The sequence below is a fragment of the Spermophilus citellus genome (assembly GCF_964194105.1).
Source record: "Spermophilus citellus genome assembly, chromosome: 13".
NCBI classification, from domain to species: domain Eukaryota; kingdom Metazoa; phylum Chordata; class Mammalia; order Rodentia; family Sciuridae; genus Spermophilus; species Spermophilus citellus.
The window spans coordinates 79437391-79459954 of NC_138193.1; the positions used below are offsets into that span (position 1 = coordinate 79437391).

Below are 22564 nucleotides of genomic sequence, written 5' to 3' on the forward strand. Positions count from 1 at the left end.
ATTTTCTGTAGTCTGAAATTTCCCTTTAACTTTATGTGTAGATCTGCTGGTATTGAGTTCTCATTTATCTATAAAGGCCTTTATTTTTCCTTCATTTTTGAAATATACAGAACTTGAGGGTGACAGGATTTTGTGTATCTTTTTTTTTATTATTATTCGCCACTTTAAAGATGTCATTTCATTGTTTCCTAGTCCCTGTTGTTTCTAATAAGAATTTAGCCATTGATAAGTCATTATCCTTCTATATATAGTGTATCCTTTCATTCTCATGGCTTTCATGATTTTATCTTTGTTTTCTAGCAGTTTGACTAGATGGGGTTTTCCCTTCTTTTTATCCTTCTTGGGGGTCACTGAGCTTCTTGGATCTGTATATTGTGTTTTTCAGAAACCTTATGAAAGTTTTCATTGTTACTTCTTCAAATATCTATCTGCTCTATTCTCTCTTAGGATTTCCATTACACATATTTACATATTTTTATCTTGTCTTGTGGGACATTGAGGCTCTATTTCTCCCTCCATCACTACCTATTTGTTTTGTAATCCTGTTCTTTTGATGGAGTAATCTCTTCTGATCTCTCTTCATGTTCCTTGATTTGTTTCTTCTCCAGTCAATTATGAAACCCATCCATTATTTTTTTTTTAAATTTCAGACACTATTTTTCAGTTCTTTGGTTACTTATTATAGTTTCTGTTTCTCTCTTGCTGTTTTCCATATTCATTCATTTGTAACTATATTTTCCTGTAAGTAGGCCTAGAGCTACTTTAAAATTCTTGTATGCTATTTCCAACATCTGGGTCATCATTCTAGGTTGCTTCTGCTTTCGTATTGAGTGAATGATCTATCCCATTGACTTATTTCTTAATGTATCTAGCTATCTTTTATTGTATGGTGGACATTATAGGTGCTGGATTGTTGAATGCAAATTTATTGTCTTCTTTAAAAAAAAAAAAAATTGAAGTTCGCTCTGAGAACCAAGTAGTTAACCATCAGATTAGACTGAATGTGATAGGAATTTTTAGAGCAGTTTTAGGGTCACAGCAAAACTGAACAGAAAGTACAGAGAGCCCTCTTATACTTTTCTCACTTCATATCAACACAGCCTCCACACTATCAACATCCTTCACCAGAATGGGTGTATTTATTACAGTGAACCTATATTGACACATCATGGTCATCAAAGTCCATAGTTGAAAGTAGAGTTCACTCCTGATGTTTTATATCCTGTAGGGTTGGACAAATGTATAATGAGATGCATTCATTATTACAGTATAATACAGAATAGTTTTACTACCCTAAAAAATGCTCTGCTATGCCACTTCATCAGCCCTGTCCTTTGGCCACTAGTAACCACTGCTTTTTTTCATTGTCTCTTTAGTTTTGCCTTTTCCCGAATGTGATAGGATTGAGATTATACAGTGCGTAGTCTTTTCAGATTTATTTCTTTTACTTAGTAATATGCGTTGAAGATTTGTTCATGTCTTTTCATGGCTTGATGATAGCTTATTTCTTTTTATTGCTGATTAATATTCCATTGTTCTGATATACCAGTTTATTCATTCATCTACTGAAGTGCATTTTGGTCGCTTCTAAGTTTTGGAAATTATGGATAAAACCATGAAATTTTTCAGTGGACGTGTTTTCTGTTCATTTCAGTTCATTGTGTTTAGAAACACAATTATTGTGTGTTTCAGATATTCTAATAGATGGGCAGTAGTAACTCATTAATGTTTTAATTTAGAATTCTCTAATGACATATGATGTGGACCATCTTTCCACTGCATGTTTGCCATCCGTATATCTTCTTTGGGGAAGTATCTGTTCAGGTCTTTTGCCCATTTTTTAATCAAGTTGCTTGTTTGGTTCTTGGTGAGTTTTAAAAGTTATTTATATATTTTGGATAACAGTTATTTATCAGATATATCTTTTGTAAATAATTTCTCCCAGTGTGTGGATTATCTTCTCATTTTCTTGACAGTGTCCTTTGCAAAGCAGAGGGTTTTGATTTTAATGAAGTTCGGCTTCTCAGTTATTTCTGTTCATGCCTTTGGTGTTGTATCTAAAAATTCTTTGTCATACCAAGGTCATTTAGATTTTCTCCTGTGTTATTTTCTAGAAGTTTTATTGTTTCACATTTTACATTTAGGACTGTGGTCCATTTTGAATTAGTTTTGTGAAGGGTTTCAGGTCTGTGTCTAGATTGATATTTTTCATGTTGAGGTCTAGTTGTTCTAGCACCATTTGTTGAAAGACTATCTTTTCTCCATTGTATTGCCTTTGTTTCTTTGGGTTTTTTTTAAGTTTTTTTTTTTTTTTTAGAGAGAGAGAGAATATTCAATATTTATTTATTTTTTCTTAGTTCTCGGCGGCCACAACATCTTTGTTGGTATGTGGTGCTGAGGATCGAACCCGGGCCGCACGCATGCCAGGCGAGCGCGCTACCGCTGAGCCACATCCCCAGCCCCTTTGTTTCTTTGTTAAAGATCAGTTGTCTATATTTATGTGGGTCTGTTTCTGTGCTCTCTATGTCTCTTTTTCATGAATACCACGTTGTGTTAATTACTTTGGCTTCATAGTATATCTTAAAATTGCATAGTGTCAGTCCTCTGTCCTTGTTCTCCTTCAGTATTTTGTTAGCTGTTCTGGATCCTTTACCTATGTAAACTTTAGAATCGGTTTGATATTCCCAAAATAAATGTTATATGATTAGGAGTATTTTGAATCTATAGTTCAAGATGATTAGAACTAACATCTTGACATCTTCATAGTCCATGGACTGTGGACTCTCTCTCCACTCATTTAATGCTTTGATTTATTTTTATAGTTTTCTCCATATAGATAATTCATGTGTGTGTGTATGTGTGTGTGTGTGTGTGTGTGCGCGCGCACAGGTATGCCCGCTTTATTTTGGGGGTACATTAATAAAGGGAAATGTGTTTTTAAATTTCCAGTGGCACTTGATTCATTGCTGGTATACAGGAAAATGATTGACTTTTCTATATTCATTTTGTATCCTGCATCATCACTATAATCACTTATTCTAGGAATTTTTTGTTGATTCTTTTGAATTTTCTATATTATCATGTCATCAGTGAATAGTTTCTTCCTTCCTGATCCTTCACCTTTATTTCCTTTTCTTATTTCATTGCTAGGACTTACAATATAATGTTAAAAAAGAGCAACAAGAAAGGTCACCCTTGCCTTGTGCCTGACCTTAGTGATAAATCTTCTAGTTTCTTACATTGAATATAATATTAGCTGTAGGTTTTTTGGTTTTGTTTTTGTAAATGTTTTTAATCAAGTAGAGAGTGTTCCCCTCTATGCTTAGATTGCTGAGAGTTTGGATTATGTTATTTTTAAAATTAGCATGTTGATTTGATAGAATCCATTAATTATTTTTTTAATGTCAAGCCAGATTTGCATACTTGGAATAAATCACAGTTGATCATGATATGTAATTATGTTTATACATTGTTAAATTAAATTTGCTGGTATTTAATTGAGAATTTTTGCACCTCTCTTTGTAAGTGGTACTGGTTTGTGGTTTTCTTAAAATGTCCTTATCTGGTTTTGGATTAGAGTAATACTTTCTTCATAGAATGAATTAGAAAGTATTCCTGCTGCTTCTGTTTTTAAAATTAACTTCTATTTGTTCTACAAGACAATAAGGAGAATTGATATTTTTTTCCTTAAATGTTTGGTAGAATTTACCAGTGAACTCAGCTTGGTAAGGATTGTTTATTTTAAAGTTTTTTAGGAGGAAAGTCAGGTAGCCCTTAATCTAGGACTAGAATATCTTACTTATACCCTTTCTGGGGTATCAATAAAGTATTGAAGGTATTCAAGGCAGTCTCCTCGTTATGTCTGGGAGGACATCTTATGTGTCCAAGTTCTTTGCAATCTCAGAATTCTCTGTGTAGCCCACAAATTCCAGGCAGCTATATCTCCTCTGGCCTTGTATAGTCTTGTCCTTGTGCCCTGGGTATGTGCAACTTTATACTAAATACTTAAGGTGTCTCTTATAAAAATTTCTGGAGTTCTGCTTTTCAAATCTTTGTTCTCTTTGATACGCTTTTAAAATTCCAGTTGTCTCAACACTCCTGACCTCTACTTTATCTTTCCCTAGCTCATTAAGACTGTCATGCTCTGCTTGTACCAAGATCTAGAAGGTGTCCTCAGATAGAAAACTGGGACATTTTGTGGTTTGTCCTATGTAGTTTCCCCCTTTCTGAGGTCATAGTGTACTACATTGTTGTCTCCTATCTAAAAATCAGTTGCCAGATATTAAGGCACAGAAAAGCTGCTAAAGATTTGTGAGCTGAATGTAGATTTCAGAGTGTCCTCGGAAACATAGGAGTTCGGGCCATGCAAAGTGGGGGAACCTCACTGAACATCTGTGGATACTCATTTGGTACCCGAAAAAGTTCATGCCTTAGAAGGGGACTATTCAAGTCCTAAAGGTTAGATTTTTAAAATTAACTTCCATTTTTTCTTTGTAGAACATATAAGACAAATCATTGTCCCAGGGACCTTTCCATGAAGTTGACTTGAATGATTGATTTCTATTAAATAGTTTAAGTTCATGCAAAGTAGTATGTAAATGCTGAGTTTGCAGTTGAAGAGTCTTCAGCATACCTTCCACATACTTTTTCAGATGAGGAAAATTTGTAAAGAGAACATCTTCCTATGTTGAGTTTTTTTTTTTTTCTTATAACCACTGGCCATATTTTGATCTGAATTTTCGGATCTGGAAAAATCCCTCAAGTGCTGAAAGACTGATACCCTTTTTGCTATCTTGGTCCCAGAGTTTCATAGCACAATGTGATGTTCATTGTACAATTTATACAATTTATTCATTTAAAAAAAAAAAAAGTTCTGCTAGTTCCAAGCATGTTTAAAAAAAAAAAAAAAAAAGAATGTGCTTAGGAAGAAATCTTTGTCTTTTTGCAATTATCTGTGATCAGTAAAGCTAGAACACTAGTTTTTAAATGGCTCAAGTATTTCTGAACATGGTCCTCATCTTTATAGGGAGAACATAAAAGCCTTCTTATATACTGGATGTGAAGAATTGGAGGAGCTGCTGCTTTTAAGCACACATTTTTCTGGTTGCTCAAATGTTTCCTGTCAGCTCTTTCATAGGTCATTAACACACTCCCCTAGATGATTCTTTTAAATTGTCACCTGTCAATCAAAGGAAAGTAGATTCGAGGTGAGGAGAAAAAAAAAAAAAAAACACTTGCTTTTATTTAAAATTGGGTAGATTTTCCCTGTTAAATTTTTTTTGCTTCTTTAGCTTCTAGTGTTTTGTATTTTGGCAATAGTAAGGGACCTGAGTGATAATGCTAAGTAAAACAAGTAAGAATATTGCACCAGAAAACCACTGAGGCATAAACTTAAAGTTTAACATGGAATATATAAAGTGGAATGTTGTTCTTGCAACAGTTGGAGACGACAATGTTGCATCTGGAATGATTTTTTTTCTTAATAATTGTGAGATAATTTTAGTGCTTCAGAACAAAATAAAACATGGCAGTTTGAGGAACAATCCTTCAGAAGTTTGTGGTAGAGTAATAATAAAAATGTGGGTTCTTACGTCAAAAAAGCTGACCGGCATAAATGACCACTTATGTTCCTTTTTAAAAATCTCATAAATTTTACATAAAAATTTAATTGCTCAAACAGCATTTCCTTAAATTCAAAAGATACTGTTTATATAATTCAAATAACTTGCCCCAAAATGTAGAATTGGGTAACTTCTTTTAAAAATGGAACAGTCCTTTTTTTTCCTGGCATCAAGTCCTTGGTGATCAGTAACACAGTCAGTCTTGGGGGCCTCTCGCCTCTTGTGATTGCCAGTAGGGCAATGTGTCACATCTCAGCTTTCGGCAAGTCTAAATGGAGATTCTAGACATGGAATACTTTTGATTTTTCCTATGCTTTCAGCACCTAGCACAACTAGCACAGTGTCTGGTACATAATAGTTGCTTAGAAAATATTTTTTAAATGGTAAAATGAATACTTCTGCTTTATCAAGGACACTATTATGAGCACAGTGTGCAAGTTTTTAAAAAAATATATTTTTTTAGTTGTTGGTAGACCTTTATTTATTTTTATGTGGTGCTGAGAATCAAACTCGGTGCCTTACACATGCTAGGCAAGCGCTCTACGACTGAGCCACAACCCCAGCCCCCACAGTGTGCAATGTTGTCCCATTTTCCTTCTCCCAAATATGTAAGATTTTTACTTTGAGAAAATAGTGTCAACTCTCAGTACTTTCTTAAGCAAAAAGTTGGGGAAGAATGTAGACAAAATCCATGATTATAGTTGATAGCAGAGCTTCTGGAAATTTCTCTTACATTAGTAACTTCTAGAGGAGTTAAATTTTAACTCAATGTGTCATCTTGGACCTCTTTCCTTCTAAGGTATTTTGGTGAAATAGATAGTCTACTGTGTTTTTTACTTGCCTCATCCTAGTTTACTATGTGGCTAGTCTATAATTTATTTGTATGAATCCCCTCTAGGTGCATTTTTAGATTGTGTGTACATACACACACACACGCACACACACACATATACACGCCTATCTTTGCATAATCTTGCTATTTCCTTAGAATAAATTTTTATTTATGAAGGTACTATATAAAATTATATATATGGTATAAGAGTCAGTTAGATGATATCATAAAGACTTACCGTAATATCTGACAATAAAAGTTCAAAGGTTTTTCTAGCATGGTTATTGTAGATTTCATTACTTCTGTCTTCCCAATAGACTTTGAGCCCCTAGATAAAGTGAATGAATTAGTTAGAAAAACTCAAGAGATCTTAAGTCAATGGCTTGAACAATAAGGAAATTATTATTCTTTGTTAAACAATAAGGAAATGTTATTATGAGAAGCCCAGAGGAGGAATGAGTCCTAAGCTAGTTGATTCAGGAGCTCCAGAATAACCCACCAACCTTTCAGTGTATGCCTTCTGCTGTCTTTGGTGAGTCAGCTTCTCCCCAGCTCGTTCCTTCACGTGACACAATGCCTGGCATTTGTAAACAGCAGATTTTCCCTCACATTTCATTAAATAAATGGAATGGCACCACCATGATTTATTTAGACAATTTTTTTTATTCCTTTTGATCATGGCATATGCTAGGAAACACATTTTACATCATGACTGGGGTACCCATCACACATATATTTGAGTATATGTATGTTACTCTTTACAAGTGAATATAATTCAGAATAAAGTTTTTTCCAAAAAAAATATAACCTTTCTACTACATGATAGTAAGAGTAAATGCTATTTTATTTATATTTTAATGTTTTTAATACCCAAATACAAAAATTGGAAAAGATTTAATTTAATGTGTGGGTGTAGGCTGTTCATTAATTTTTTTGTAGTCCAGAACACATAAGAACAATGCTGTGAGTACACAGTGGTACTCAATTGAGGTTGCTCTTTTAAATTTGAATTGGATTGAGATTGAAAATATTTTTTCACATCTTTGATTCATAAGATAATCTTAGAATTGATTCAGACAAGAGTCATTAATTCCACACTCAGTGGGAATATATTATATAAGTCTGTGAATACCAGGATTTGGGGATCTTGGAACCATATTTGAAGTTGCCTAGCAAGAATATAAAAAGAGAAGATAACTAAATGCCATATGTGATCCTGGATTAGAAAAAAAAACACTATAAAGTATAATTGGGACAGTTGATGAAATTTCAGTATGGGCTATACATTAGATAATAATATTACATTGATGCGTTTCTTCATTTTAACAGTTGTGTTGTGGATATGTGTGACAATGTTCTTGTTATTTGGAAAAAACACTGAAATATTTATTTGAGGGAAGACTATAGGGATGGTCTTTGAATTGCTCTTACATATTTTTTTTTAATTTGAAATGATTTCAAAATGAAAAGTTGTAAAATGTCTAGGATTATTTTCTGATGGGTGTGGGGGACGTAAACATGGGTTTTTAAATTTCATATATTCTGAATACACTATTATGTATATCATGGCTTATAATTCACTTAACATGTTGTTAGATTTGTTTGCTAGTATTGTTGAGAATTTTTGCACCTGTATTCATAAAGGATATTGGTTTAAGTTTTCCTATGGTATCTTTGTGTGACTTTGGTGTCATGGTAATGCCAGCCTCATAGATGACTTTTGAAGAGTTCTCCTTTTTATTACTGTTTTTCTTTTTGGAAGAATTTGAGAAAGATTGATAATAGTTTTTTTAAAAAAATGATTAATATTATTTATCAATGAAGCTATCCAGATCTGAACTTTTTTATTTTGTTGGGAGATTTGTGGTTACTGATTGAATCTTTTTACTTGTTGTTAAGTTTTTTCAGATTTTCTTTTCTTGTCAGTTTTGGCAATTTCTGTGTTCCTCAGAATTTGTTAAGTTTTATTCCTTTAAAGCTTGTCTAGTTTAACATGTATTGAATAATAATACATTTTTACATTGCATAAATATATCTGATTTAATTTTTATGTGAAGTTATATTTGAGCCATACACAATAAATCCTCCATAAACATAACATCTGATCTAACATGTTCTTTACTTACCATGATAATATTTTGAGCATTCCAGTTGTTCTGCATCCTTACTAGCACTTGATATTTTCCATTTTTTTTATGTTAGCCATTCTAGTTATGAGTGTTCCAATTTTTTTTTTAATTTTGAAGGTTTTAAGATGTCATCTACAAGAATATTATTACTAACAAACATCTGAGATCTATCATTAAGTTTTGCATATTTGTAAAACTTTTTTTAAAAATTAAATTTATTTTAAAGTCTTAGAATTTGTTCTTTTCTATTTAGAATGGCTAGAGTCAAGTCAAAGATTACTAAGTTGAGTCAACATTTTCTTCAAATTTGATACTATTAACACTTCTCTATCTAGTAGTTGAGTTTACCTCTGTAAATCCTACTTCACTATTTGTTTCTTCTAAGTATAAATGATTTTAAGGGTGACTTGTACTAAGTCAGTTAAAGTATTCAGATTGCTGGCTTTGTCTGTTTCCTGAGTTGCTTCCCTCTGCCACACCCTTCTGCCATGTTCTGCCTCATTTCTGGCCCAGAGCAATGGAGTTGGCCATCTTTGAACTGAGACCTCTGAAATTTTTAGCCCAAATAAGCTTTTCCTCTTCTATATTGTTCTTGTCAGGTCTTTTGGTCACAATAACTGCAAAAACTGACTTAAATAGTCAATCTGCCTTTTTCTCTCTCTTTTTAGACAAGGAAAAGACTATGTAGGTTCTTTTGTTTTGTTTTGTTTTGTTTTTTGGGTTTTTTTTTTTTTTTTTTTTTTTTGTACTAGGGATAGAGCCCAGGGCTCATGCATGCTTGCTAGGCAAACTCTCTTATCACTGAGCTATATCTCCAGTTCACTGTTTAGCTTCTTAAAAGGTATGGCTCAGTAGTAATGAGATCTCAGAATGAGATTCATTCTATTCTTTTTCATCATGGTGTTTGCTTATTACATTTTAAAATTATATCCAAAAATTTTAGCTCTGGCCTGGATAGTTACAAGGTTACCTCTTAAATACAGAAGCACTTCTGCATTCTCAGTCTTCTGGAGCATAAACTTCTGTTATTAAATGGTAAATGTAATTGTGATGTATGGGAACTATACTATATTGTTTTTCATACTTACTTAAGACATTTGGAGAAATACGTTGACCTACAGTTCATAACCAGGAGAACAATCAGAAAATTAGAATTTTCGATAACATCAAGTGTATTAATTGTAGTAACAGGTTTGTTTAGCCAAGCAATACTTACTTTTAGATAGTGTATTTCTTCAATTGTAAGATGCATATTTTCTCACCTTTTAACACTCTGAAATCAAGAAGCATATTAAAATAAATGCTGCCCTATGATTACTGTTGGCCCTGTGGTTAATTATGGTATTGTGTCTTCATGAACTTGGTTGTTAATCCTAGAGACATGACTGAACTGCAGGCCCTTCACTGTTTTAGTTAACAAGCCATTGAACAGTAACCATTTGAGGAAGAAATAGGAGTTTTGAAGTATTCTAAAATCTCTTCTGTTGATATCTTCTGTTAAGATTAAGATAGCTTCCAAGAATGACCATATAAAGCTTAAAAGAAAATCTCAGAGATAATAGAGGACGGCTCTGTTTGGAAATGCTGCGTTACCAAGAGTCTTGAGAGCATAACTATACTGCATAGAAAACTTTGACACCTATGTCTTTGAGTAAAGGAATGATCCAGAAGAATGGAACACTGAGTATAAAAAATTTGTATTTTAACAATCCCTACAAGTGATTTTGATGCAGGCTATGGTTTGAGAATGACTACTCTAGGCAGAATTTCAGACAAAGAAAAAATATTGGTATTCTTATGTTCAAATCAGGTGTATGAGTATCTTAGTGTATCAGAACATACAGATTCATTAAGTTCAGGTCTGTTAAATATGATAGGTGTATTTAAGAGGAATGAAGAAATTCTCTGTGACGTGTGTTAGATATCTACTAGGAGTATAGGCAGAATAACAGAATAGTCTAAGAGCTGCGTCTCCTTTGCTTTTGATTGATATTTGATTTTGTCTTCTCAGCATGATGTATCTCAGACATTACTCAAGGCCACACTGGACAGTGTTGTAGAAGAATGTGTCAGCTTTGTGGGAGTGGATATTAACATCTGTTCAGAAGTTTTGCTAAGGTGAGACAGAAATCTGTAACTGAAGATCATAGAATCTTGAATATAATTGGCTATCTAGTCCAAACTCCAGCAGAACAAGAGACATGTGTAAAGTTGTCAAGTATAGAAAATCTATGGATTATACATTGCTTTAGATAATCAGAGAGAAAGATGTCATTTAAGGGAAGAATTATAACAATTCACATTATCATTTTTAATATTGCAAATTTAAAGTGAAAAGCATATGGCAACCATTGAGTGCATTAGTGTCTCTAATAGAATTTAAATAAAGTTAACATGGAAAAGAGCTGTTTCCCACATGAGAGTAGGTATTTTTCACTAGTTCATGCTCTTGCATGCATTGATCATAGTTGGCATCAACCAAAAGATAAAATTCTGAAATTCCAACGTCTGGTCACCATATTTTTACCCTGATTCCATATGTCACCTAACAAAATTTCCATCATACTGATTTATCTTACATACTGTCCTTTTTTTTTTTTTTACCTGTGGTTGCAGAAGAGCTGCTTTTTCTGTTTGTAGTCTTGTATTTATTGCACAGTATGCTGTTGCAGTATGAAATTCCCTGATCTGGACCTTTTTTACTGAAACTGGTACAGTGGAAAATAGCCTTCATGTTTTAAGGTATTGCTTGTCTGCCATGGCTACAAACATTACATAATTCCAAATATGGAATTCCATAATAGAATTGAGATTCTCTGAAATAATGTTTTAGTTGACACCAAGCAGACTACCTAATGAAATTGTTCTCATTCTAATGTCAACATTCATGGATAAGTATCCTTCTGTGGTTCTCTTTAATGAAAACAGACAGATCCCTACCACCACCACAAAAGGATGGTACAACATAATCATAGCTATTGAAACTTCTACTGCTAACTGTCATTTTAAGCTAAATAGAAATAGAGTTTTCTCTTGATTCAGAAATACGATGAATTTGAGAATTATTATAAAGAATTTTTTTTCCCTTGAATCAGTGTTGACCACTTACCAGCCTCTTTGACAACATCTGGTTTTGTTATTATTTTGCATTCTGTTGTCCTTATTTCCTGTTTGCCCTTTTGATTTAATACCCTTTTGTATTAACTTTTGTCATATAATATGTAATTGCAATTGATTTTATGACCAGATGTTTTATATCATTATCTTTTTAGATGAAAACTTTTTCCCAGTTTATTCATTTTGTCTATTTATTTATTTTTTAGGCACATTGCAGGACTCAATGCCAACAGAGCCAAAAATATTATTGAATGGCGAGAGAAAAATGGACCCTTTATCAACCGAGAACAGCTGAAGAAAGTGAAAGGGCTGGGTCCAAAATCCTTCCAACAGTGTGCTGGTTTCATCAGAATTAACCAGGATTATATTCGAACATTTTGCAGGTGATTATAAAAGTGTATTTCTCATACTATTTTCTTCCTTCTCTCTTTTGATGGTTACTCAGCCTATGACTGACATAAATTCTAGATGCCCCTTGTTTATGCCTTCATTCAGTATGTGTCGAGTGTCTGTTTTTTGCTAGGCACTGGGAATGCAGCAATTATGAAGTCAGCAAATTCCCTGTTCTCATGGAGTCATGAAGTTTGAAAAATATAATCAACTAGTAAAATAAATAGCTTCAGATAGTACATAAGTGCTATAAAAATTAAAACAGAAAGATGTGACATTGTGTTGGAGAGCAGGGCAAATGCTTTAGATGAGTTATTTATTTAAAAGTTACTTCGGTAGAGTTTTACATGAAACAAAGGGGCCAGCTGCACAAGGATCAGAGAGAAAGCAAATAGTGAGTGTGCAAAATTTTAAGGTAGGACCAACTTTGGTATATTTGAGAAACAACATGAAGGCTAGCATGATTAGAGTGTAGTGTAATAGGAAGAAATGGTCTGAGATGAGGTGTCAAATATGATTTAGCACTGACTACTTCATGCTGATAACTCCTCCCTTAGCATTAATTATCAGTTATGTAGACTAAATTAAATTCTTTCTTCTTTTTTTCTACATTTTTATTGGTGCATTATAATTATACATAATGATGGAATTTGTGTTACATATTCATACGTGTATACAATATAACAATATAATTTGGCCAGTATCACTCCCTGGCATTCCCCCTAAATTCTTTTTTTTTAACTTAATTATTTATTAATTATGTGGTGATGAGGATCACACCCAGGTCCTCACATGTATTGGGCACATGCTCTACCACTGAGCCACAACCCCAGCCCCTCCTCCTAAATTCTTACTTTCTAATCCTGGTAGCACAAAAGCAAAGAAATTAGATAAACTTCTTAGCATTTTATAATTATGAAAAAAAAATAGCTTTTATGTATCTGCTCCTGTGGGATTACTTAACTTATTGACATGTATTTTTTCTCTTGACAGAATTATAATAAAGGTTATATGAAAAAATAATCTTTATTCTAGAAAAGACTAAAGGGAAAGCAGCCCCACAAGATAGTAGGATATATTGTAAAGCTTAATAACAAACATACTAATGATTTAAACGTGGTTTTGATATAGAATCAATAAAACAGAATAGAGTCTGAAATCCACCAAAATGTAGTTGGAACTTAGTTTACAATAAAAGTAACAATTCAAAAACTGGGGAAAAGTTGATAAATTATCCATAAATGGCATTTATGACAACTATCAAAAGTTTGATATGTGTGAAGGATGCTGTAGTCCCACTTTACTTGTTATACTCAAATTCCAAATAGATTAAATGTAAAAAGAGAAACTGTTTTAAGTACCAGAACATGGATAAGTCTTGCTGAACAATGGAGTGGTGGAAGTTCCAAGTAGATCACAAAATCCTGAAGGCAGAAATAAAATTGATGATAAAATAATTCTCTATTTGTTTTATGTTTTTTGAACATTCTATTCAAAAAGTCCAATAGTTTTTTAAAAGAAATAAAAAGTGAAAGGTGCCTGCAATTTGTCATTTTACTCTCTTGAAAGATTTTTAGGTTTTTAAAAAATTATTTATGTCAGGTGTGAGTCTTTTTTCCATTCATCTTATTCTGTACTCACTAGGTTCTTTTGAAAACTTGGGATTTTCTTCAACTGAGAAATCATTATCATATTATTTGCATTTTTCTGTTCTCTCGTAGAATGCCAATTGCACAGACTGAATCAGTTAAGAATGTTTTTGGCTTTAACTAACAGAAAGATCTATTAACAATGGTTTAAACACATAAGTGATAGTTTCTGTGAAGTGAATGGTTGCTGTTTGTGTATATTTCTATGGCAGATAAATAAACATGCCTTTAATTAAAGTGTCTTTTCTTTTCTGCCCAACCTTTCCTCTTTTTAAAATTTGTTTTATTCTGGGTTTTAAATGACTGCCATAGTCAGCAAACTGAATCTTCAAGCCAAATTCAAGGGGTTGCTGTAAAATCTTCAGCAGGAGAGGTCACAAGTGAGAAACAAGGCAAAAAGAAGAGCAAAACTACAGTGGATATTGTACTGAAGCCAAATCCTCTGGATCAGACTTGTATTCATCCAGAATCATATGATATAGCAATGAGGTAAGTTTGAAGCCCATGTAAGAATTCTCCATGCCCATAGTGAATTCTCTACAGCAAATGACCTTTGTTTGGGCATAATGGAAATTGAAAAATATGACTATGTTTAATAACATGACAACATTTTTTAGAAGTTCCGAATTGCTCAGTTATGTGGCACATTATTTTATTTCATTGAGGAATGAAACCATTATTCCTGGATCAGTGTCAAGCTAATAAACCCTGGTTCTAATGGTTAAGTGTGTGTAATGGAATTTGCATGGCACTCTCTTCTGTTTGTTTTGGAAATTAACAGGACACAATTGACTAGCACCTGGCATAATCTTATGCTTCTCTAAAGTTAAAGCACTTTTGAAAGTAAACAGCCAATTCAGAGTTCCTAAGAAATACTGTCCTGGTAAGTTATTACAGAATCTAAGAAACAATGTATCTTTACAGTTTAACACAGAGTGATACAAGGAGGTTTTTGAATACAAGAGAAGTTTAATATAAGGCATTAAAAGAAAAAAATAATTTTTTAATAGCACATTTAATTAGCTTTAAAATTTTTTAATCAGTTCAAAACCAGTGACTTGCTGAATTATATTATAGTGAGTTAAAAAATAGTGAATAATTTATTGACTTTAAAATGGATATGAAACTTGTCTTGAAATTATTTAAGTAAATTCCATTGGTTTGTTTTCTTTTAAAACTGTTTAATTTATAAGATAGAGCACATTATAGTGAATTTAGAAAATAGGGGGAAAAGAAAAAATAATATTCTGTTAACCTCAAAACAGTGCTTTCTCCCCCCCCCCCAACATTTTATTATGAAAAAATGTAAACACACAAAAATGTTGAAAAAAAATCTAAAGTGAAGTCCTCTATACCCACATGTAGATTTTATCGTTTACATTTTATTCTACCAGTTTTTCCCCATATATATCCACCTGTTCTTCAATTGGTTTCTTATTTTTTGGATGCATTGACGTTATTTTCCTGTGTGCATATATGATTACACAACCAGTGTAATTCTACATCATATACAACCAGAAGAATGGGAAGTTATACTCCATATATGTATAATATGTCAAAATACATTCTGTTGTCATGTATAACTAATAAGAACAAATAAAAAATTGCAGACATCAATACACTTTCCTCTAAATTCTTCATCATGAATACAATTAACTATATATATATTTTTTAAGAGAGAGAGAGAGAGCAATCGAGAGAGAATTTTAATATTTATTTTTTAGTTTTTGGTGGACACAACATCTTTGTATGTGGTGCTGAGGATTGAACCCGGGCCGCACGCATGCCAGGCGAGCGCGCTACTGCTTGAGCCACATCCCCAGCCCAATTAACTATATTTTGATGATTCTTTATAGTATTTTTTCAGGCAAAATTCATAGACAATTAAATTTTAACTGTACTTTAGCTGAATTTTGACATATACCTACATCTGTGTAACCCAAACCCCTATAAAGAAAGAGAATATTACTGGCATCCCCAAACGTTTTCTCTTCCCTGCCAATCCTGCTCCAGCCTCCCAGAGGTAACTACTTGTTCTAATTAGTTTTTTACTTTTAGAACTTCATGTAAGCAATACCACAGTTATCTTCATGTCACCAGAAGCGGGTATGAAGAGGTCTCTCCAGAGACAGAGGAGACCTGTACTTGGACCTTCTAATCTCTTGACAGTGTTTAGAAAAGAGTCAGGTTTTAGCGAAGAAAGAAACAACTTTATTAGAAAATGAAAGGTGAAGATAGGCATTCTCAGAACAGAATGCAGGGAATCTTGAGACATACCCAGCACCAGGGAATAAGGTTGGGTTTTTTTAGGGTACATAACAGTTGAATATGATGCAAAGGGCCTGGCCTTCCCCGAGACTGAAGTCTGGTCTGGTTTGTTGCTTTCTGCTGATATCAACATCTGGTGGTTGTGTGCTCTGTTGGATGATCACATGGTAGATAGGTTGATCACACACTTGAGGGTTGTATTCTGATCAGTGTTAGCCTGAAGCTTCATGTGGTTAATTGTCTTTTTCTATTTGGTTTTTGTTCCTGCTTTGCTACATTCTAGAAAACTTAGAGCTGAAAAGTTATGAAGTAATTTATGGGATGTTTAGGTTCTCTTACATTTTGGTCCCTTTCTATCCTTTAGGCTTTTTTGTCTAGCTTACAAGTTGTTCACAAGCTACCCATTCATACTCTAACAGGAACATTTCTCCTTTAGACACTCAATTTTCTCTCCGTATCTCTAAATTTATATCTGACTCATTTGTGTAAAGCTTCTTAGAGCATGATGTTTATGTTTAGAATTTTATCTACCTTGTAACACATACCGGCAGCTTGTTCCTTTTCATTGCTGAATAGTATTTCATTGTGAGGGCGTACTGTAGCTTATCTATTCTTCTATTTATAGATTTTAAGAGATACAGGAAAACCAAACTATTTCTTTTATTCTTTACTCTCAGTATGATATAGAATATTTCTGAGATCCCTGGTCACCAAAATGTGTGTCATCAAAACCCAATTCTGTAGCTGATTCTTTAGCAGATACTAGCTGGACACCCTCTAATTCAATTATAACACCATCTACCTAGTGGTAGTGTCAGATTCTACAAGTTTAGGGTTCTGTCCCACAAAACTGCCCCCACTTCAAGTGCAAATCACAAGCACAGACTGTGACTTGGGCTTTTGACCATCCTGTTCCAAATTAGGACTCCCTAATGTGCATAAGGCCCTGAGTTCCATCCCCAGTACCTCCCCCACAAAAATAAATAAATAAACAAACAAAAGAAAGAAAATATTAATTGAGGTTCCCATGACACCCTCCTTGGGTTTAGTTAATTTGCCAGTTCATAGAACTCAGGGAAAATACTTATGTTTATCCATTTATTATGGAGGATATTTCCAGGATACAAATGAACAGCCAGATGTAATGGATGCATAGGACAAGGTAGGGGATAAGGGGCATGGAAATTTGTGCTGTTCCGGGGGCACTGCCTTCCCAGTACCTGCACATGCTCAGCTGCCTGGAAAGTGATCTGAATCCAGTACTTTTGGTTTTTTGAAGAGGCATGGTCAATTACATCGTTGTCTATTGGTGATCAGCATGGGGCTTGAAGTTCCAATCCTCTAATCACATAGTTGGCTTTTTTGGTGAGCAACCCCCATCTTGAAACTATCTAGGGACCTCTAGCCACCAGTCATTTCATTAGCATGCAAAAGAGACTTTTATCCCGACATTACAAGGGTTTTAGGAACATTCTGCTGAGAAATAGGATAAAGATTTTATATATATATATATATCCCAATATCACATGGAACTTGTCTATTTTCAGTTTGGCTTTTATGAGAAAAATGTTATGAACATTCTTGTACCTGATGACTTTACTTCCTATCTCACTGAAAAAATTCAAAACTACCTTACAGTCCGCTTGTCTGATTGTCTCCTTTATTCATTGTGTCCCATCCTTACCTAAGCTACCCTTCATTTCTTCATTCTGTTTCCATCTCCCAGGCTGCTGCTGAGAACTCTTGGCCCCGGCTATTGTTGTAATTGTGTGTCATAATCACTCCACTTCTAAAAATGAGGCAGAAAGTAGCAGGTAAATGAATAAGGTCTTTTAGCTTTATAAAATTATGTGAATGTCTAGTATTTTAATGTCTCCACTTATACCTGTAGCCCTCATTTAAGTTGGACTTAAATGAGGGCTACAGACTTACTGCTGCAACCTCCCCATTCTTTACTCCCTGAGAGCTAAGCATAGCAACCACTTTTTGTCTTACTTTTCCCTAGAACTTCTAGTCCACCTCACCTTCTTTTCATTGCCAAATTTCTCAGAAGAACTACTTGCCTCTAATTCTTACTGCCTGCTTTCTCCCAGTCCTTTACAGATTGGTTTTCATCCTTGCCCAGCTTTTGAAATTACTCTCTCAATCAGTGACCTCTCAATTGTCAAAACCAGTGAACTCTTTCATCCTTAAACAACTTAACCTTGCTGCCATATTTGACACCATCAACTTACTGGGAGGCTATTACGGGGAGTTGATTTTCATCCTGAGTGAACTCAGAAATCATAGCTGGGTTTTGAGCTAAAGAGCCTGATGTACATGTTAAAAGGACCCTATTGTTTGCTGTGTTAGCAATAGAAGATAGGAGGCAGTGGGAGAAGGAGGGAGATCGGTTATACTAATTGCAGCAATCCAAGTGAATGATGATGATGATTGACATTCAGATGATAGCAGAAGTGGTGAGAAGTGCATATGTTCTCTGTACATTTTGAAAGTAAATTCAGTAATATTTGCTGACAGATTGGGTGAAGATTATGAAAGACAGTAGCTGGTTATGAATGACAAAAATAAGATGTAGAAAATGAAGTAGAAGTTTACTATATTGGAAGGAGAGAGGGAAAGGAAGAAGTTAAAGAACTAAATAGTGATCACTCCCTTGGTAATCTCTTTCAGTTTCATGGTTGCAGAAGTATCATAAGAATATGACTTCTAAATTTCTATATTTAAACCAAATCATTCTTCCAAACTTCATACTGTATATATAGCTACCTACTTAGCACCTCAAATCTAACATGTCTAAAACTTGACCTTAGGTCTTTCCTCTGAATCTTACTCCAACTACAGTCTTCTTCATCTCAGATAATTTCATTCATCCCTTCAGCTTCTTATACCAACAATTCTGAAGTCATCCTTAACCTTGTGAGGTCTTTCTGAGTTCTTTCTTGAGTGATGTTTGTATTTCATGAAGGGCCCTAGAAGTGAGGACAGTCTGACTTCGATTTCTATCATCTCATTGATTGCCAGAGTTGATTTAACTGATCTGGCTGGCTAAGTGGGTGTCCCTCCCAAAGTTGTGCACTTGGTCAAAGAGGACAACCTTCCCTGATAGAGGAGGACCATGATTCTGTCAAGGGGTATACGGATAGCAGCTAGAACCTCCACCAAGCTCATAACTAATTATTGATGTCTATTATTGATGTCTATTATAGTACCTGGTAGTATAAGGGTTTTTTTATTTGTTTTTGTTTTGTTATATTAAGGATTGAACCCAGAACTGCTATACCATTGAGCTGCATTCTCAGCCCTTTAAATTTTTTTTTCTTGGCGACATGGTCTCAGGAAGCCCAGGCTGGTCTTAAACTTGCAATCCTCCTGCTTCAGCCTTCCAAGTTGCTATTACAGCATGTGCCACTGTGCCTATCTCTGTGAGTTTAAGTTTTATTCTTCCTATTTTGGTAGACTCTTGGAGGTCATAAATGGCCTGTGTTCATTTTTATGTTATTTAGGCACTACTACAGTGATCTACATGGTCCAAATAATTAATAAAATCATAACAAAATTCATACAGTAAATATTGGTACCATAAAGAATTCAGGAGTTGGGGAACACTAAACTGATCTTAGAGGTGAGGGATCTTAAAAGAAGACCCATCTTGCTTAAAATCAAGAAAAGAATAATAGGTAAAAAATTTAATTGAACAGTTTCTTTAATGTGACCCTCATTACTCCCTTTTCTCCTACTTATTCATAATCAACTTAGGTGGTCAAAAAATTATGAGAGTAGAATATCATATTTAAAGCTGTAAACCTCTCCATTTGTCCTTGCCCCCATAAAGTAAATGATGCATCTGAAAATTTAGTTCCAGATATGCTTAGGCTAGTGACAGTTAAATTTAAGTTTAGTTTATAATGGTAGACTGTAAGCTCTAAATAGGGACCATAAGAATCTAGTTTACCACTGTATCCCCAACACCTAACAAAGACCGATAGGGCAGTATTTGAAAGAATAAATGATAGAAATAGAGAATAGAAGATGTCTAAATAGAAGAACATTGAGGAAAAGGAACTCAAGAATTGACACTTTAATAGAAAAAAATGAAATATTTAGCTTTACTTCAATCTGAATATTTTTATCTATCATCTACACTGGCTGAGGTCAATGCAGTTGTACAAGCAAAGCTGTTGCTAGTACATCTAGATCATTCTTTCATGGCATTGCCTTTTCCTATATTGAGGAATTACTTTCAGATTTCCCTGTGGATAGAAAGGATTTCAGAACCTCTCCAAAGTGAATCCCACTCGCCTTCACAAAGCATTGCGTCCAGTGCCCAAGCCATCCTAGATTTTATACATTGGAAAACCAGAGACAGTCTGTGAAGGAGGATTTCTTCCTGTTTTCTGTCATCATCAAGCAGTCATAGTGTGTCCACATGTGAGTGATTTCATTATGTTGGTTACTGTAAGCCATGAATAAAATTGCTGCTATGTTATGAGTTAGAATGAGGCCCAGAATGGCCTATGTAGGGATTCCCACACCCCACCTCCACCATGCCTCCTTTCCTTCTATCCTGCCATTTGGGTTGATCTTGAGAACCAAGGCATGTATCCAGTCTGCCCCAACTCCCCCATTTTTTTTTTAAGTAAGGTTCCAGGAAGTCGTACTTTGTGCTATAGATTATACTGATTTGTATGTGTCCCAGTAAGACCTGGCACTCTCCCAAAGAATCTGTTGCATTAAGAATTTCATGCACTCCAGATAGTTAAGCTTGAAAGTTGTACTCTTGAAAAATACCAGGAAATTTAATGTCAAGACTGTCACTCAGCACTCATTTTGATAAAACATTAGCTATTTTTTGTTATTTCCATGTTGGCCATTAGGGAGAAATTTTAGGACTAGTTTCTAGAAGTAGTTAACAGCCTGTGTAACAGGAATATGGCATTATAGTACCATTATCACATACTAGATAAATGTACATCAAGGAATGATTTGCATTAATGCTGTATTATAATGTTAGTACTGGATATTTCCCTTATTGTTGATGATGTGCCTGTTTCTCACCCTTAGCAATCAATGCTGAAAAGTGTTTATGTGTGTGTGTGTGTGTGTGTGTGTGGTGTGCATGTGTATGTGCTAGAGATTGAATTTAGGAGTACTTTACCAATAAGCTACATTTTGTTTTGAGACAGGATTAACTAAATTGCTGAAACTGACCTCACTTTTGATCCTCCTGCCTCAGACTCACTGGGATTACCAGCATGTGGCCTGAAAAGTATATTTTGAGAGAATAAAAAACCATGAATTTAAAATTTAGGTCTGGAACAGGAATGATCTTATCAACTTGACAAAATCTTTATTTACAGAGGAATAAGCTTCTGTTTTTTTAAAAAAAATTTAAGCAATATTTATCTTTAATTTACTAAAAACTTGTGTAAGATTTTTAAGAGCAAAAGAAGAATCAACACAATTGATACACAAGAATTCCCTGATCAGATCAGTGGCTAGATGGACCCTAAGTGGTGCCCTGGGTTAGAAGTAATTGGGACTAGCGGGAGGGAGGGGAGGTTGGGAGGTCCTGCCTTGCTGGTCCCTGCTATGGAGCTAAAATAAGTCAAGCCAGATAATGACCAATGGCCAATACTGAAGACCCTGAGTAGGCGCTTTCCAGTCTCTGGCTCTTTCTCATTTCTGTTCAAGGATTTAGCCTCACTTTTGAAATTGCCTTCAGAGGTTTTATGGCCTTCAATCTTCTTTCCAAGTAAGGAAAGAAGTTTTCTAGCTAGTAAACAACTATAAAACAGAGAGTTTAAATTGCATTGGGGTTTAAAAAAACAAAACAAACAAACAAAAAAAAAAGACACACACACAATTAAAAAAAAAAAAAAACAAGAGTAGACCTATGCCAATCACACATGTGATTTCATAGTTTCAACTGTGAGCAATCAGAAGCCCCAGACCTTGTCAGTTGTGATTCTTCTGAGGGGTGTGTCCCTGAGTTCACCTCCCACTTCTCACATATCTAAAATTCACCACAGCTTTGTTCTGCAGTGGCATGCCAAACCTAACTCCTATAGTCTGAAAACATGTTTCTTTATGGAAGACTAGCCTGAAAAGAAATCCAACTGCAAGTTCTATGACATAAATGACAACTAGGTAAATAGACCTAAGAATTTATTTGTATATTTGAAAGATCTTGAATTTTTCTAGATTTGTCTCAGAATAATTGACAGTATTTTAGACATGAAAATTTAGGGAGAATCATTGCTGGATTTTGACAAGCAATTTACTTGGCATTTCTATCAATTCATTATCCTGCATTCATTTCTAATAGAACTATCATTAGGAAATATTAGATTGGGGCTGGGGTTGTGACTCAGTGGTAGAGCACTTGCCTAGCATACATGAGGTACTGGGTTCAATCCTCAGCACCACATAAAAATAAAAAATTAAGATATTTTGTCTACCTAAAACTAAAAAATAAATATAATAAAAATATTAGATTGCCTTTTCAGAAAAGTAAGACTCATAAAGGAGATCTCAGTAATTTCACATTGATTACAT

At 34.3% G+C, this 22564-nt stretch overlaps 1 protein-coding gene across 2 annotated transcripts in view; it reads left to right on the top strand.

Moving 5' to 3' along the window:
• The window catches only part of SRBD1 (S1 RNA binding domain 1), a 227205-nt gene that overhangs the window by 187460 nt on the left and 17181 nt on the right, over window positions 1–22564 (top strand). The window contains exons 17-20 of one of the 2 annotated variants that reach the window (XM_081265362.1): window positions 10594–10700; window positions 11906–12082; window positions 14051–14227; window positions 17733–17820. In XM_081265362.1, the coding sequence (XP_081121488.1) occupies window positions 10594–10700; window positions 11906–12082; window positions 14051–14227; window positions 17733–17784 (513 nt within the window). In that variant the 3' untranslated portion in view covers window positions 17785–17820. The remainder of the gene's footprint in view (window positions 1–10593; window positions 10701–11905; window positions 12083–14050; window positions 14228–17732; window positions 17821–22564) is intronic. The other variant, XM_081265361.1, reaches the window with a different exon arrangement.